Source organism: Limanda limanda, chromosome 16, assembly GCF_963576545.1.
Source record: "Limanda limanda chromosome 16, fLimLim1.1, whole genome shotgun sequence".
Lineage (NCBI taxonomy): Eukaryota > Metazoa > Chordata > Actinopteri > Pleuronectiformes > Pleuronectidae > Limanda > Limanda limanda.
In genome coordinates this window covers 20369688-20386583 of record NC_083651.1, presented here as the reverse complement: position 1 = coordinate 20386583, position 16896 = coordinate 20369688, and the positions used below count along the sequence as shown (strand labels likewise).

The window sequence follows — 16896 nt, the reverse complement described above, 5'->3', positions numbered from 1 at the left end:
CTGAGCAAGGCACCTTACTCCCCAAACATCTGCTCCCCGGGCGCCGTACATGGCTGCCCACTGCTGTGTGTGTCCTGCACCAGATGGGTTAAAAGCAGAGGTTACATTTCCCTACAATTGCATGAGTGTGCATGTCTGTGCATGTGTTTGGGACAAATAAATGTATCTTAATGTATCTTAATCTTAATCATAGTCCTGTGGTCATTTCAACATCTCTGCCGAGGGTCAGTGGGGCAGAGGGGGAGTGCTGTGATCTGCTATAGTTTCATTGTGTTCATATGTACAGAGCTGAGGCCGAAATTTCTCCTGCCCGACAAACTCTTGGATTTTTTTTTTGCACGGTGAGAGGTGATATTCTTTCCCCACAGATTACACAATGTACCTTTTGAAGGCACAGGTCCTAGTGGGAGAAGCTTTTTGCCCTTTGGTTTAGTTTTCTTTGACCAATCAGCCGTCGTCTCGCCGGCTGCCGGCCTGTGTATGTGTGTGCGTGTGTATTTGTGTGATTTTTCTTTTGATCCAACCATGTCTGATGCCTTCAGCCCAATGACCCATGCTGTTTGTGTGGGGAGCGTGACAATGGCCCTGAGCTAACTCAGCCTTTTGTCTGTCTTCACAAGACAAGTCTCCCTGCCCGGCAGAACGCAGGACCCGGGGCTCAGGCTGAAGCTTAGCCCATTGAGAAAGTGAGAGTGAGACAGGCTGGGGGCAGGTGGCTGTGGTGTGGAGGCATGAGGTGGCAGTTTCTCATGCATTACTGATTTCTGACAGACCATAAATCGAATTGCTAAGACTGCAGAAAAGGAAAGGGACTGTTTGAAGGGGAATTAAACATTGTACTTCCTTTTCTTTTCAAAACGACCGACCAAACTTTCTCGAGAACAGGTGTTAAAATTGGTGAACAGGAAAGAGCGTATGTGAGGCTGTGTTTTGCAGACGCGGGTCGACCACAATCATCACATGACGCGGATTTCCGCTTTGACACTTTTTACCCTTGGCTGCACGGCGAGGCAGGGCCACACAGTCAGAGCTGCCGCGGCAGGACAGGATGGTGCTTTGAGGACTACTCCACCATGCAGTCCACCATGAACTTCAATGGGCTTCAGCGCCAGGGAGGTCAGGAGATTGTGGATAACACTCAGAGGAAGAAAGGTTCTCTGTGGTCCCGGCGTTCCCTGAGGGGGAGCAAGGATCGACTCCGGCAGAACTCAAGCTCACTGCCCCGAGACTGCAAGGTGAGACCATCACTCAAGTGTAGCATATGATTTTAAAAAAAGATGTAAAGTGAACAAATTAAATCAAAGGGGATAGTGAACTACTACTGAATAAAGACATAAGATTGCAGCTAGATTTTTCTTTTACATTATTGTTTTTAAAACGAGAAACATTTCCCTGATTGGCACAAACTGTGAAGGATAAACACAGCAGCTCCCTGCAACTGCCCAAAAGCCTTTTAACAATTTTAATCTTTTGAGTTGTGTAACACTATAGGATCAACATGTTCTCACTTACTTAGCTTCACCAGGCTTCAAAATGAATCCCATTTTATTGTTTTAATGAAGAAATTTGCATTTCTCTGTTTGCAGCCCAAGCGAACCAACTCACTGGTCGACTACTCTGACCCACAAAGGTAAATCTATCAAACCCCATGTGCAATTCGTCTGGGTCACTCCCGTGGCTTAACTGCATGTAAAATAATATATATTGCATTTTTTTTTTTTTTTTTTACTATTTGTTTTTTGATTAAAAGGAACATTGTACGTATTGCAGAGAAGTTCCTAAGTTCCTTCCTTGTTCATTTGCACAGGACAACAATTGTACTGGAAAAGCAAGACAATGAAACATTCGGGTTTGAAATTCAGGTAAGCTTCACAACATTTTATAAAAACTGTAATCAAGCGTAAGTTTCATGCTTTCTCAGCTCTACTTTTAGGATCATTTGAATGCTCATTCTATGTTCAAAATCTCTATGTTCAAGCTTTTTTGTGGAAATTATTATTTTGGCTCCTTTGTGACACGCTTGTTTTTGGTTGCAGACCTACGGACTGCAGCTGAAGAACATCTCTGCAGTGGAGATGTGCACGTCTGTGAGCAACGTGCAGGAGGACAGTGCGGCAGAGAGCGCAGGCCTGACCGCAGGTGAAGTTTCCACGCACATAGACAACTGTCAAACCTCATTGTATATTTCTGGTGTGCATAGATTGACAGAAATATATCTTGCAACGCATGTAAACTGCCGCCCTACCCACCCACCAACACCCTAGCTGATGCTCAAAACAATATAACACAAACTGGTTTTCTTGTAACTTATTACTTCCCTTTTTTTTTACATCCTCATTCCCTGTAGGCGATGTGATCGTCACCATCAACGGGGTCAGCATCGAAGGGTCGTCTCACCAGGACATACTTGCTCTGATAAGAGAATCAACCAACAGTCTGAAGTGAGTGACAGCAGTGATAGGAACAGCCTGATAGCAGCGTTTGTGGTGAAAGTGCGTGTGTAACCTTGTGTGACATGTTGTGATTCCAGGATGGAGACTGTCTGTGGGAACGTGGTGAAGCAGATCGAGCTGGAGAAGAGGGTGAACCTGCTCAAGGTGCGTCTCCTCAGCCCTGCCTTTCTTAGATGGACATGATGTGTATGAATCCTTACATTTTTATTTAACCAAGAATATTTTTTTAAAGAAAAATGACAATTAATAAACAGTGCAGAGGCCATCAGGCAATCCAACAGGCCCATTTTAAAGCCTCTATAATATTTTAAACAATTTCAGTAAATTCTGAAATACAAAATTAACATGCTGAAATTAATATGACTACCTATGAGAGTCAGCAAATTCACAATAAAATGATTAGACTTAAGACTAAAACTATAAAAAAAAACACTAATATTAAAATAAAGATAAGTAAGACAGAAAACAAAGTCACATATACACACTTAAAATGATAATATAGAGTCCAGTAAGGTGCATAAACAGACACACCCTGTACACATAAACAATACCGTGACAATAACATGGGCCCCAGAATGGAACCCTGTAGAACCCCCCCCCCCCTTGACCTTTACCAAATTATAAAAGCCAGACATTTGTCTACATGAGCAAAACCGCAGCACTGCATTTAAATACCAGTTGACCTACTGCATGAATATAACTCACATGTCAGACTGAGAGATTGTATTTGTTGGGGAAACTTCTGAATGCATCAGTTAAAGAATGACTTAAAATTAAATCATTGTGTTTTTTTTCTTATTTTTTTGCCCATACAGCAATCACTACATGAGAAACGGATGGAGCTGCAAGCGCTCACATTACAGGAAAGACGCCTGATGCGAGGTGAGTCTTTGACTCAGCTGTCAAACCACACGTACTTCCTTTCTCACAGTCAGTGTCGCTTGTTTCTACTGCGAATTGAAGTGCGTGCTCAAGCTAAATTGGATGGAGGAGTTCCCCAGAGATATGAACTGTTGAAGCTGCTGACAAACTTCCTTTATCAAACTTCTCGACAGCTGGAGTTCTCACTAACTGGGACTTGATTGTGTTTTCAGGTAACTTGAACGACAGCAGCTTCCACCTCTCCACGGACTCCTCTCTGAGCTCCCCCACAGGCCGAGCACATGGCCGGCGTTTCTCCAGTGACAGCAGCTACAGGAGCGCTGCCACCGATGACAGTGACCAGATCAGCGTGTTTGGGGACATGTGCTCCCCGAGCCCCTGCAGTGCAGCCAGCAACCCAGACGACAGCTGCTTCTTCTCCAGAGATTTCCTCTCCAAGGACAGCTCCAGCAGGTTCTCACTGAGCTCCGGCCATCAGCACCACCAACATTCCATCGGCCGCTCCAGCAGCTCCAGTTTCGCCGGCAGCAGCAGCTCCCTCTCGCCCTCGTGGGATGAGACCAGGATCACCTCCTTGTTCGGGACCCTGCCCAGGAAGGGCCGGCGAGCCAGTGTTCGCAAACACATCCTCAAGTTGATTCCTGGACTCCAGCGATCCGTTGAGGAGGACGAGACCAACACTCAGTGACTTGTTGTTCACACGCTCCTCGTCTCCTCTACAAACTAACAAGGGTGTTCATGCTGTGAGACTTTGCAGTGAAGTGTTTACGCACTCAAAGAGGTTCTTTCAAAATCTCAAGCATTGGCTTTAATGGAGACAGACATTGTGAAGGGTCTCCTGAACTTTAGAGATGAGCCTGGCACAAAAGCATTATGAAACTGTGAAGTGATTGAATTAAGGTTTGCATCAGATTGTAATGTCTAAAAAACAAAATTATTTACCCATATAACTTTAATAAATGTAGTTTTTTCTCATGTCCTAATCATGGTTTGTATACTAGAAAGCATTCAGCAATGCACAATCCTCTACCAAGGCCAACAGTCGACTTTGACTCCATGAAGCTGCACCAAATTTCAGAGAGTTCCCTAAATGTGTGGATCTTTCTCATCATTAATATGAGAGAAATTGAGGAAATGTTGAAAAACTACTTCTGGATCTGTCCCCTGAACAGGATCCGCATCAAAACCCACCCAGGCTGTTTCCTTCCACCAAGTTGTATCTTGCTTGCAAACAAACAAACAAACAAACAAACGGACAGGGGTGAAAACATAACCTCCTTGGTGGAGGTAAAAATCACCTTGGACTTTAAAATGTGAATACTGTGACTTGTATAAATGAGAATGACTCTTTGTACGTGTGCTTGCGTTGACGTCTGCTCGGCTCAAAACAGGATGTGGGTTTGGGTACAACTTACCTGTTTTCATTTCTACAACTATTTTCATACGCCTCACTTTCGTTGGTCGGATGAACTGAAACCGCTTCTTGTAAATGCATATGTTTCACATTTGAGTGTTAAGTAAATGATTGATTCATTCTGTAGCATTTTTACACACGACCATGATGCAACAAATTTGTAAATGCATCCAAATACAATATACTTGATAAGTTTTATAAACCTGCCTGTGTTTTCTGTCTCTAACTGATAATAATGCAATAATGCCAGTTATGGTTTCAACAGTAAAGGGTTGACTTATTACAACTTAGCTCAAATAAAACATTTGTAAATGATGCAGGTTATTTTGGAGAAATTACGATTGTTTTCAAATAGAAGCTATAAAACGTATGCAAAGCAGCCCACCATGTTTCCTGTAATAAGTTGCACTTCTCTGGTTTCCTGCTGCAGAAGGAGAGAGAGACATAGAGAGAGAGAGAGAGAGAGAGAGAGAGAGAGAGAGAGAGAGAGAGAGAGAGAGAGAGAGAGAGAGAGAGAGAGAGAGAGAGAGAGAGAGAGAGAGAGAGAGAGAGAGAAAAGAGAGAGAGAGAGAGAGAGAGAGAGAGATAGTTCCATGCATCATTACCTTTTGATAAATTACCTGCTTTCTTACTCTTTGTTACTATTCAAATGTACTGATGCACTTTATTTTGATAGAGAGATCATTTATTTTTCAGATTGCATTTTGAAGAAGAAAATTAAAATTAAATGTTTAAATTTGTACAAAATATAATATATGTTAAATTGTTTTTTAATGTATAAATATAGATTAAGCTTGATATACAAAAAAAGAAACAAATATCTGTCTCAGTACAGAAATGACCTTAAGCAACAAAAGTACCGGTACATGGTCCAGAAAAATGTCCCCTCTCCAAAGACAGATGCTTCAATGTGTATGAAATGTTAATAATTCACTTCACTTGAAATGTGGCAAAGAGCCTCATGAGACACAAGAGCTTTTGCAAGATAGTACAATCCCAAACAATTGGGAACCAATGATTTAACCTCTAAGAATTAGTATTTACAAGAAAATCAAATTTCTTTTGTAAAATCTTTAACTAAAAAGATAATGTTGCTTCAGCTCTCAGATAAATGTGACTTCTTCAAAGTAAGGTACCTACAGTACTCGAGTAAATGAATTCAGCTAATTTACTGCATCCACTGTTTTGACAGCCTCTCAGGCGCCTTACTTAAGATCTTTATCACTTTTATAACTTATATTTGTATAGCACTTATCTAAACAAGGAGATTCACACAAAAGTCCATGGCAAAATTAAGATTTGATTGTATTAAAAGATATTTTCAGTCCAATTTAAGTGCCAAATCATAACATAATAATGTCAAGACCTTAACTTTATGTAGAAACCCAACAGTTCCCATTATGCATTTAAAACTCAAGACCTAACAGGGCTTGGTCTCAGGACGTGCACAGACGTTACTGTTTCAGTCAGTAAAATACTTAGAAGAAAACCTATGTGAAGAATGTTAATCCAGACTGAAAACGTTCCAGAGGAGAAGTGGTCACCCAGCAGAGATTAGAGAATGAGTACAATCGCTCTATATGCAGAGGCCAGAGCAACAAAGAAGCTTTGTTGGGTCCACAACAAAACCCCTGTTCTTCAGTCATTTCAGCACGCACACAGAATGACATGGTACAGAGCTGGACCTTACACACATTCTTTTCCAACTTTAAGACAATGCTGGACAAGAAACCAGTGTTTTGATGACACATTTGGAAACGCTGGAGCAGCCGAGTCTGAGGATGTTTAACCTCTGATTGTTACCTCTGCAGAGATCAACTGAGAGCATCAGAGCTGGGGTTTTTTTAACATCACAGAGGAAAGAAAACCAGACGGACGGAGATGGATTCAAGCCAGCCACCCCCAAAGCCCCCGAGACTCACGGTAGAGGAAAACGCCCTGGTGTCCCAAGTGCTGGAGATCATTGGGGGGTTCACGGTGGACACCCTGCAGACCCTGGACCAGCCCGAGGAGAGAGAAGTGTGGTCGATGGAGGAAGGAGACGACTCTGTGTTCTACAGCGACGAGGACCAGACTCATCAGGATGTGAAAGGCGACGCATCTTGTGATGCTGGTGCAGAACCCGTCCCTCAGAGGGAGGAGGGCAAGGACAATTTAGAGATGGAGAAGCCAACGACTCTCCTGACAGAGCGAGAAGAGGAATGCCAAGAGCTCCAGAGTCAAAAGACTGAACTGGTGCATGAGTCAGATTCTACACATGCAGGAGCAGAGGCTGATCCCAGTTCAGAGACTGATCCCAGTTCAGAGACCTTCATGAGCACTAGCGGAGAATCTCTGCAACCAAACTGTACAAATGCAGACGTGCAAACACGGGCTGGGTCGGAAGTATCATCAGACACAGGTAAGAGGGAGTTTGGTATTTTGTGTGGTGAAATGTATTGATAGTGAAGGTTTTTATTTACAGAGTACAAAAGGTTTTTCTCTCTTCCTTCCCCTTTCAGCAAATCTACAAGTCAAAGATGAGAAAGAGGCTCAGACACCAAACCCTGAATCTGTACATGTGACTGAGGAGGAGAGTTGTTCGAGGCTGAGGGAGGAGGCAGACGTCCCTAAGGAAACGTCCGATGCCGACCTCCAGATATCAGGTGATGGAAGAATGAAGGACAAGCAGAGGCCTGAGCAGGACCCCAACTCCCATGATGCTGTGGGGTTTCGTCAGGGCTCCACCTGTCGGGGCTACTCCACCCTGCCTGCACAGAAGAAGCCCGCTGACCCGAACTCCTTCGATCACGTCAACTTGTCCAAGTACAGCACGGTGTCCTACCGCAAGATCCGCCGAGGCAACACCCGGCAGAAGATCGATGAGTTTGAGTACATGATTATGAAATTGTAAGAAACTTCTGGATATACCCCAGCAAAGAATGAGTGTTTGAGGAAACTGATTACATGTTTCCTATATCACACATCCATATTTATTATTAGAATTAAAATCGACTTGTATAATGCATTGAAGTGTTTGATAAAACTCTCCAGGACAAACAGAACTAACTGTAACTATCTGTTTTGCAGTCATTAATATTAGCGGAGTCTCTTGGCTCTTCATTTGGTTTCAGCCTGGAAACATCATTATGTAAAGCAGGTATTTAAACAGCAGATTAAATAAATAAGAAGCTCTGAGATTTATAATCCGACTAACTGTAATAAGTAAGATGTTGTTTGGTATTAGAGCTTCAGGATCTAAACCTCTGGAGAGACTCTGAGTAGTGAAACTATTAGATGAAGCATTGTTGAGTGATTAACTAAGCCTGCTTACTTATCCACACAGAAGAAGAAAAAATTATAATAAAGAGATATGCACTTAAATCTTTATCGTCATCCGTTTTACTTTCTCAAGAAAATGCATTTCCATCAGATAATCAGGAAATCACAGCACAGGTTTGTTCGGGTGTAACGATCTAACACTTCCACCTAGTGACAAAAAATAAAATCATACAACAGACAATAAAAAAAAATCTACAGCTGAATGACACAACATTAGAAACCAGAGAAGCAGCCATTCCACCCGAGAGCCTCATTATACAAAACACATCTAAAAAGCAGATGTGACACATCTTATACAAACAAATAAATTGTACTTTACATGCAATTGAATTAATTTTTTTACTCAGCTTCTCCATCGGGACATTTTTTACAATCTACGAGGCACTCTTTCATCTTTTCTTATTTTGAATCTTTGGTATAGTGAAGTGACAAATTAATGTTGGAGTGTTCTTCCATGAACTCTCACCTGTAGCCCAGATTTGACAAAAACTAAACAAAAATAATAAATCCCCCCCACATACCACGGTAAAGAATGTTTTTGTAAAACATTTAAAAACTTCCTGTGCAAACTTCCATAACCAGATAGAAAATCCCTATTATCTGAGGCGTATAAATGTATAAACTCGAGGTCAGTCCACGCCGATGAATTAAAAGGGCATTACAAACATTGCACAACCCCCCCCCCCCCCCCACTGTCTGCTTTACACCACACGTGTCACTGCCATGGAAGCGTCTCCAGCTTCCTGCCGGCAGTCCCGTGTTTTGAGGTCAGACAAGAAACCGTTCTGCAGAGTCCGGCCACTGAACGTCTCTGTAGTGCTTGTTCTACACATTCAAAGAAGACCGAGGTGGGTCCCGTCACTGAATGTGGTGGTAGTGTGTGAACTGCCACTTTTGGAGGGCGTTGGTGGGCATACACGGCTTGAGGCAAATGGCGTCACCCTGAGGTCCCGCCTCCAGGCACATGTGGTGGGACACAGACTCCGATATGAGGTGCTCCGCCTTCACAAAGACAAAACAGGAAACGTGATTACCGAACAAAGCTTTAGCCTCTAAATACTGATCCTACAACACGGCAACATTTAGCTTCTGCTGGATTTGAGGCAGGGCAATCCTGACCTTTGAATACAAAGAATTCTTTGGAACAGGGGAAAGGGAAAAATTCAAAGATAGCAACAAAGTAAACAGGACACTCAAAACCAGCCTACCAGAGCGGAGTTGGTGGATTGATGGAACCAGCGGATGTCGAGCTTGGCATTGTCACATGATTTTAAAACGACGCCGTTGCCTTTGCCTTCGGGAGCGATGCACACGTCCTGCTGGCGAATGTGCCTCATCCAGGTGTGATTAAAGTGCTGACTCTGAAAACCACAGAGAAAAACATGGGAGTGCCAAGAATGTAATCAGGCTCTGTGAAAAGCTGAAAGATGTTGAAAGATGTTGAATGATGGCTCAGAGGAGCGGTTTCTGAATCCAAGAAGACCACATTTAGAAAAGCCCAGTCCTGTTTTGAGCTCCACCCTTGTTTATGGTGGCTTCGGTCCTATGTTGGACTCTAAGTCTATTCCTGTTTCCACAGGACACTAAAGTCTGCCTGCTGTCCTCAGAAGCACCCAGACAAATCTGAAATAGTACATTTGCTGTCAAATAATATGTTAAATAAAATAAAGACACCTACCTGTCTACTGAGATCACATATCTCAAAGGACAGGGAGCTTTTCTGCAGACTGAGACATTTCCTCAAGCCAAGGTTGAAAACCTACAGGGAAAATGAAGGAGATGGAATTTTTAAACAAATGAAACAACATTGCTGAAAACATTTGTTGACTTGTTCCTGTTTTATTACTTTGATGAATCCTGACAGAATAAAGAGAACAACCACAGTCTCTGTTTGCAGGGTTTTCTGCAGGTTTCAACAAGTTAAAATTAAGACTATTTAAGACCTTTTTAGGACCATGATGAATGATATGTAAGACCTATGTAAACTGGGACAGATGTAGGGTGATGTCAGAATTACTTACACAAGTAGTCTACAGTAGCAGAGAGTAAAACGATAAATCCTGACTGGAGTGTTTGTACCATCAGAATGTTGGTCTTATTTGTAGTTTTATTACAGCGTGCTAATATCTGTATCCTGAGAAAGAACTACAACACACAGAGAGATTACTTACCAAGTAAGCCACCAAAATATTTCTTATTAAACTTAATTTAAAACAGGACGGAAGCAGTGTTAAATGAATGCTGACAGATTCAGATTATTGAATTGTAGACTTTTTAAAATCTTTTTTGAAGACCCAGAGGAAACTGGGAGTTTCTTTGTTTACATTTCCCTAAATGATTGTGAAGCTGCTATTATCTCTTCTGTCAAACTCCTTATCGAAACTGACCCAACGTGTGAACAAAACACAGAGACAGAAACATACGTGCAATACAAGCTGCTGCAGAGAATCCACATACCATGCCTTCAGCTTTGACTAAAGGAGCCACCATGTCCGGGTACACGTTGTCCAGGTACCACTTGAAACTCTTGCATTGCAGCTTCTGCCTCAGCTGGATCTGGTCGGTGAGGTTGCCGATGTGGATGGCCTCCTTGTCCAGCAGGTGGTGGTAGCCGTGGCCGTAGAAGAGGTCCTTGTAATCGTCCAGCCAGACCTCCACCACCCGGGCGAGGTTGCGCTCCACCGTCTTCTGCCTGTCTTTGGGGAACTTGTACGGGTTCTGTCCTCGGAAGATGTGCCCGACTCGAGAGCAGGGGATGATCTCGATTTCCCCCCCGCACATCCAGATCTGTTGGAATGTCAGATGAGGAGTCACGTCAGGGAAGACCCCGAACAACTGAAGTCAATATTCATGAATAATAATTTCAGAACTATACCTTAAAAGAAATCTCCATGTTCTCCCCACCCCACACATCCAGGCCTGGGTCATAGGCACCCAGCTCATAGAAGAACTTTTTGTCGATGGAGAAAAGGCCTCCAGCCATAACTGGACACCTGGAAGATTAAAAAAATACATATATTAAACTCAATGATACGTGAACAAAATGAATGAACAGAGGATCAGCATAAAAACACTTAAAGTACCTGATGGGATCTGCAATGGTCATGTTGGTTTCCTTTATGTAGCTGTCTGGTACTGGGCTCCAGCCGAACACCAGAGGCCATTTGAAAATACCTCTTTGGAAGTTGTCGACCAGATTATAACTGAAGAGAAAGAGCCAGAACAGAAGCTTAGTCAAAGTGACAGATCTTCAATTCAACGTTCAACATTAGTCTCAAAATCACGACTGCAGGCTCTGTCCGGTTTGTCACGTGCGGTTTCATTCACTCACCTCAGGTCCTTGTCGCTGATGACTTCGATGACGGGACAGGGAACCTTCCTGCGATCCTGGTACACTCGCTCCAGGAGCGGCTCCAGCCAGCCCACGTTGCACTCCACGTGGGAGTCCAGGAAGGTGAGGACATCGCCTGCATGAGGAGAGCAAACATCCTGCTGCAGTTATACAAACAACCTTATCTGCAGTTTAACACTGGGACCCATTAACACTGGAGGGCAGCTGCTTGTTGAGGGAATAATAATATGTATGACAGGAGAGTAGTAGAGTTTTTCTACAATGATAATAAATACAATAATAATATTATGTCGTATATGTCATATTGCAATGAAACTAAATGTGCGAGTTTTTAATGCCACTGCTTTAAGATTCATTCATTTTTGCAGACTGTTATAACTCTTTTCTGTGCATTACCTTGTCTTTGTCACCTTAAATGTGTCTCTCACTTAAATATGTAAAGTGAGAAAGACTTAATTAAAGGACACTTTGGAATGAAATATAAAAATGTACGTTTTAATTACTATTATTATAGATCTTGATGTTCGACAGTGTAGGACTGTTTTATAACAAATGATTCATTTAAATTACCATAACACTTCATTTTTTCTTTTATATTTCTACTCTAAGAGCTCGACAATCATGCGTAGGATCGTGTGCCCGTGGCAGAGGAATGTGCTCTCCTGAGTTCCATTGTAGTTACATATATGAACTTTCAGAATCTGTTACTTTGTGTGTTTTGTGTAATCGAATGAGCACGTTGGGACAAACGTAGCTGCAAAAAGACAAGAAATATTTTGGATTTGCAAAAGACACAAAGTCACAGGCTTTCTGTAAATGTATCTGTGTCTATTTAGAGTTTCACAAACAGACGAGGGTACCTGAGATTAAACTCAATCGACCAAACCAGAAAGTGAGGATCACACTGTTAATGTTTGTAATGATTTCACTGCCTGAGAAAGCATGTTCTAATTGTATCTACACACACACACACACACACACACACACACACACACACACACACACACACACACACACACACACACACACACACACACACACACACACACACACACACACACACACACACACACACACACACAGTGCTGCCAACCAACTGGTGGTAACTAATTCTAAAATATGTACTTGAACAACAATGAGGTACTTCATATCTGATGAGCTGCAGACCTGTATGTCCGGTTGTACAGTGTCTGTGTCCAACTCACGTGTGTTAGTGTCACACAACAGCAGCTATAAGCTTGTGAAGCAAGGAAACCATTATTTGGAGTAGACTGAGTATTTTCAGTTTCAAAGTCCGACCATGACGTATTTGACATATTTATGTGCTTTCTTATCCACACCCTCACTCACTCCTGATCACCTGTGTGTGTATGAACCATTCTGTAAATGATATCTCTACCTTTGGCGACAGCAGCCCCGGCGAGCCTGGCTCGGATCAGACCCTCACGCTCCTTCAGACGGATGATTCGCACTTTGGGAAACTTGGACATGTACTTGTCCAGAGGCTCCTTCAGATAATCTACAGGGGAACAAGAGAGCAGTGAAAATACTACACACAAGGAAAAGAAAACGTACACGAGCACTCCAGAATATTAATGATCATTAGAAACATAGAGGTTAAACATCCAGGATTGTTATCTGAAGACTGTGTTTGCTTGTTATGCAGCAGAGCTAAAACTACTTAACATTCTTAAATATAATAATTTGCTAAAGTTTCATATAATATTATATAGAACCTGTGATGGGACTCTCTTAATATATAAAAAGACATTTGTTTATTAGGAATACTGAAGAGATTAATCCATAATAAAAATAACAGTGAGCTGCTGCCTTAGTGTTATGAGCAAATAAAGAGGGGCGGGACTCTAAGACACACAACGTTCCCTTTGGTCACCTTTCACTTAACCACTGTTTGTATCGGTCACTTGTAATAGATCACGTTTATTCATTGCATTTGCTGAGCGCTCTGTTGCTAAAGCTCAGCATAAAAGCAATGGGGGTGAAGACAACAATTCCCATAATCCCACGCTGCTTCACAACACACTTGAAGTAACTGGGGGACAGATTCTTCAAATGTCAAAAAAACATGCTGCTCGTGTGGTGTCATCCAGGTGTTAGGAAGCCCAACATTCATATTGGAATTGAAATTTACATCCTGTTTTTAGCCTGAGTGTCCTCTGGTCTCCTCCTCATGGTGTAGAGGACACTTGGATGACACCACACGAGCAGTATGGAGGCAATTTAAGCTTTTTTTCTGTCATTTTTTGATGGTTGAAGAATCTGTTCCTCTAGTTACTCCCATTGCATTGGATTTGGCTGCAACTCTGTTTACCCCTGAGACTCCTGTTGTGTTTTGTGGACTCGAACTCTTCCCCCATCCCTCCATCTTTTTCAGTGAATTACCCCTTTAATATGAGTTTTCTGGTGTCGTCAGTATTTGAGACCCTCTTCCTTCTGTGAGACCCTCAGGACACCGTTACCTCTGGTGCTGAAGTCGTCCACCAGGATGATCTCCTTGAGCAGGTGCTCTGGAGACCTGTTGATCACGCTGTGCACAGAGCGCAGCAGCGTGGACCACACCTCGTCCACGAAGCAGAAGATCACGCTGGTGGTGGGCAGGTCGTCGTGGACCAGGTTGCGTGTGCACCTTGAAGAGCCCAAGCAAGAAAGACACGGGTCAGATTTGGCGGTTGAAGCTGTTTGAGAGGCGAAGACGTGCAGGGGGGGACACACACACACACACACTCACATCTCAGGCCTGGTCTCCGGGATGGCGCGGTCCAACGGGATCCGGTCGCTCAGGTAGACGTTGAAATGACCTTCATCCCATCTCCTCCTCACCTCGACGTCTTCCTCTCTGCCGACCAGCGCCGCGTGACCGAACTGTCCCAGAGCTTTGTCGTCTCTGGGACTCTGGGTCACGTCCAGGGACAGAACTTTGTGGACACCCCCTGGTTTCCTGGGGGCCTTGACCTTTGAACCCTCTCCAGCTTCAAGCTCTACTGGTTTATGTGGGTCCTTCGGTGGTCCTACATCCTTCTTACCAGTCTCCTGCCTCTGCTCTTTGACCTCCTCTTCGACCTCCTCGGGTTGGACAGGATTGGGTGCAGCTGGGTGCGCCTCCTCAGGCCGGGCCACTTTGTCCCGGACTTGATCTGAGTCGGATTCCTCCACAATGGCTCCAGCTTCTTTCTTTGCGTCGGGCACCTGGATCTCCTCAGACCCTTCAGCAGGCAACGCCACTTCCTGAGGAACATCTACCACACTGTTTCTCTCTAACTTGGCCTCATTCACATCCAAGTTGACCGCTTTCTTCTCCACGGGCAGGACATGCTTTGCCCCTTCCTCATGTTTAGGACCACCCTTGGGCTGATCCTCCACAGACTTCCCCTTCTTCACCAGCTGCTCCTGCCTCCCTCCTCTTCCCCGTCTGTACACCTGTGCCAGGTCGATGCCCGGGCCGAGGCCGTCCTTCACCGGGAGCTTTAGAGCCGGGTCCACCTTCTGCACCGGGTGTCTGAACTTCCTCCTCCCCGGCGGCTGGGTGGTCCTGGCCTGCAGCCTGGAGAGCTCCCTCTCCTTCACCATCCGTTCCTTCAGCAGCAGGCTGCTCGGGTCGTTGAAGGAGAGGCGCAGCGCAGCCATGTCGAACAGGAGCCACACGACGGAGGCGACGAACACGAAGGTGAGGATCCTCCCGCTGTCCCGCATGTACCTCCTCATCTTCATCATGCTGCAGCCTCCAGGAAGCAGCGCGAACCTCGGGGGGATGAAGAGTATGGGAGTGACGTCTCTGGTGTTGTGATCGGGAGGTTCTGTGGAGGTCAGCTGCCTGCGTGGCATGCTCCACACATGAGAGCTGTCACACACACACCCACAAAGACACACACACACACACACACAACAACACACACACACACTCCCACCCACACACACGCTGTGGTCCCAGTCTCACGTCCAGCCGCCCGGACCCATGTTCGCGTGGCACCAGCAACTTCTCCGAGAGACAAAAGTTGGTTCTGAAGTTTCCTTGACACGCGGAAGTTTCGTCTGAGGACGTAGAGCGTGAGTCCTGGCTGCTGCGCGCTGATTGGTCGAGCGGACAGGAAACGTGTCAACGTGAGCCCAGTCCAGAGTAAAGTCAGCGAGAGGAAGTGGAGGCGGAACAGGAAGTGCAAAGTTCCGCCTTCAAAACAAAGCAGTAAAAGAGGAAAGTGTGCGAGAAAGTTAGGTCGATGTGGAGTTCACACAATATGCACTATAATACACTATATACCTTATATACACAAAACACACTTTTATTCACAATATACACTTTTATACACAATATACACTATTATTCACAATATACACTTTTATACACAATGTACACAATATACACTATTATACACAATATACACGATATACACTAAGGGGCCTAGTCAAACCAATGGCAATGGGATTGAATGAAACACCTGCATTCAAAATACATTCAGATATGAATATGTCATCTTCACGGTGACGAACAGGGTGTAAGCCTGAAATGCTGCAGCTTATTGTTTGCTCCAGTCCTTTTTGTTAAGAAGTAGCTCTAAAGTCATTAGATGCAGGTGACATCTATTGTAAGCAAACTAAACCGGCAACCTGCACACACCTTAAAATGTAAGGAAGGGCAGGGCGAGTTTATTAATACATTACAATTCATACAAAAGGTATTTCAAAGGCATGGTTATATAAATACAATGAGGAAAAATAAATATAAGTTAAGATTTTAAATTAAAAAAAGACCATTTAAAGTGATATGTGTGCTTATACATCAAAAGCATGGTGATAATAACAATGATAGTGACTGAAATGACCTGACAGTGTTAGGTAGGTTCATACATAGTAGTATAACTTGATTTACCAGTGTGGTGAACCTGTAGTGTGTGTGTGTGTGTGTGTGTGTGTGTGTGTGTGTGTGTGTGTGTGTGTGTGTGTGTGTGTGTGTGTGTGTGTGTGTGTGTGTGTGTGTGTGTGTGTGTGTGTGTGTGTGTGTGTGTGTGCTAACACACCCATAGTTGACGCAGTGAAAACAACTACACAGATGTTGACATCAAAAAATATGCGCTCACACTCATGTTTGTCTCTTTGAATGAATTCATCACATATTGGGCTAAATAAATGAACACAAAGTATTCAGTTAATAGTCCTGGTTTGTAATTAATGTTATAGAATTAAGGAAAGGTGAATTTACATTATAAAAAAAAGAAAAACGTTTTTCCTCTGGTCTAAAAGGGAACTACAGACCTGTGTTACTACTTTTTGGTTAATAATTGATATTGTAATCAGGACTCTAATATAGTAGTTATTTATAATAGTTATTTCCACTATTGTTTTTTAATAGTGAAAAGTTTACATTCAAATGACCTTCCAGCGACCTCTTGTTTTGTCGAACCAACAGAAAAAGATAGTTTATTTACAATCATACATGACAGAGAAACACAGGGAAACAT

The 16896-nt window shown here is 43.4% G+C and overlaps 2 protein-coding genes across 2 annotated transcripts; one reads left to right on the top strand and one right to left on the bottom strand.

The window, feature by feature from the left end:
- Positions 1-1050: 1050 nt before the first annotated feature.
- Positions 1051-4931, top strand: cytip (cytohesin 1 interacting protein). Its single transcript, XM_061088865.1, has 8 exons — positions 1051-1235; positions 1587-1630; positions 1808-1862; positions 2037-2139; positions 2348-2441; positions 2531-2597; positions 3269-3335; positions 3548-4931. Exons 1-8 carry the CDS (start codon positions 1074-1076, stop codon positions 4021-4023), a joined length of 1068 nt encoding a protein of 355 aa, XP_060944848.1. The 5' UTR covers positions 1051-1073; the 3' UTR covers positions 4024-4931.
- A 3825-nt stretch (positions 4932-8756) lies between these two features.
- Positions 8757-15486, bottom strand: LOC133021348 (polypeptide N-acetylgalactosaminyltransferase 5). Its single transcript, XM_061088153.1, has 10 exons — positions 14172-15486; positions 13903-14069; positions 12822-12941; positions 11402-11537; positions 11154-11273; positions 10946-11063; positions 10528-10857; positions 9749-9829; positions 9279-9431; positions 8757-9072 (listed from the first exon to the last, which is right to left on the bottom strand). Exons 1-10 carry the CDS (start codon positions 15263-15265, stop codon positions 8929-8931), a joined length of 2463 nt encoding a protein of 820 aa, XP_060944136.1. The 5' UTR covers positions 15266-15486; the 3' UTR covers positions 8757-8928.
- Between the last annotated feature and the right edge of the window lie 1410 nt (positions 15487-16896).

Excerpts from the sequence above, each read along its gene's own strand:
- LOC133021348 (XM_061088153.1), bottom strand. The coding sequence starts at position 15,265 with ATGCCACGCAGGCAGCTGACCTCCACAGAACCTCCCGATCACAACACC. Across the intron at positions 12,942-13,902 it reads GGACGACTTCAGCACCAGAG|ATTATCTGAAGGAGCCTCTG; the intron begins GTAACGGTGTCC and ends GTTCCCCTGTAG. Across the intron at positions 9,432-9,748 it reads TATGTGATCTCAGTAGACAG|AGTCAGCACTTTAATCACAC; the intron begins GTAGGTGTCTTT and ends TGTGGTTTTCAG.
- cytip (XM_061088865.1), top strand. The coding sequence starts at position 1,074 with ATGCAGTCCACCATGAACTTCAATGGGCTTCAGCGCCAGGGAGGTCAG. Across the intron at positions 1,236-1,586 it reads CACTGCCCCGAGACTGCAAG|CCCAAGCGAACCAACTCACT; the intron begins GTGAGACCATCA and ends CTCTGTTTGCAG. Across the intron at positions 1,631-1,807 it reads GACTACTCTGACCCACAAAG|GACAACAATTGTACTGGAAA; the intron begins GTAAATCTATCA and ends TCATTTGCACAG.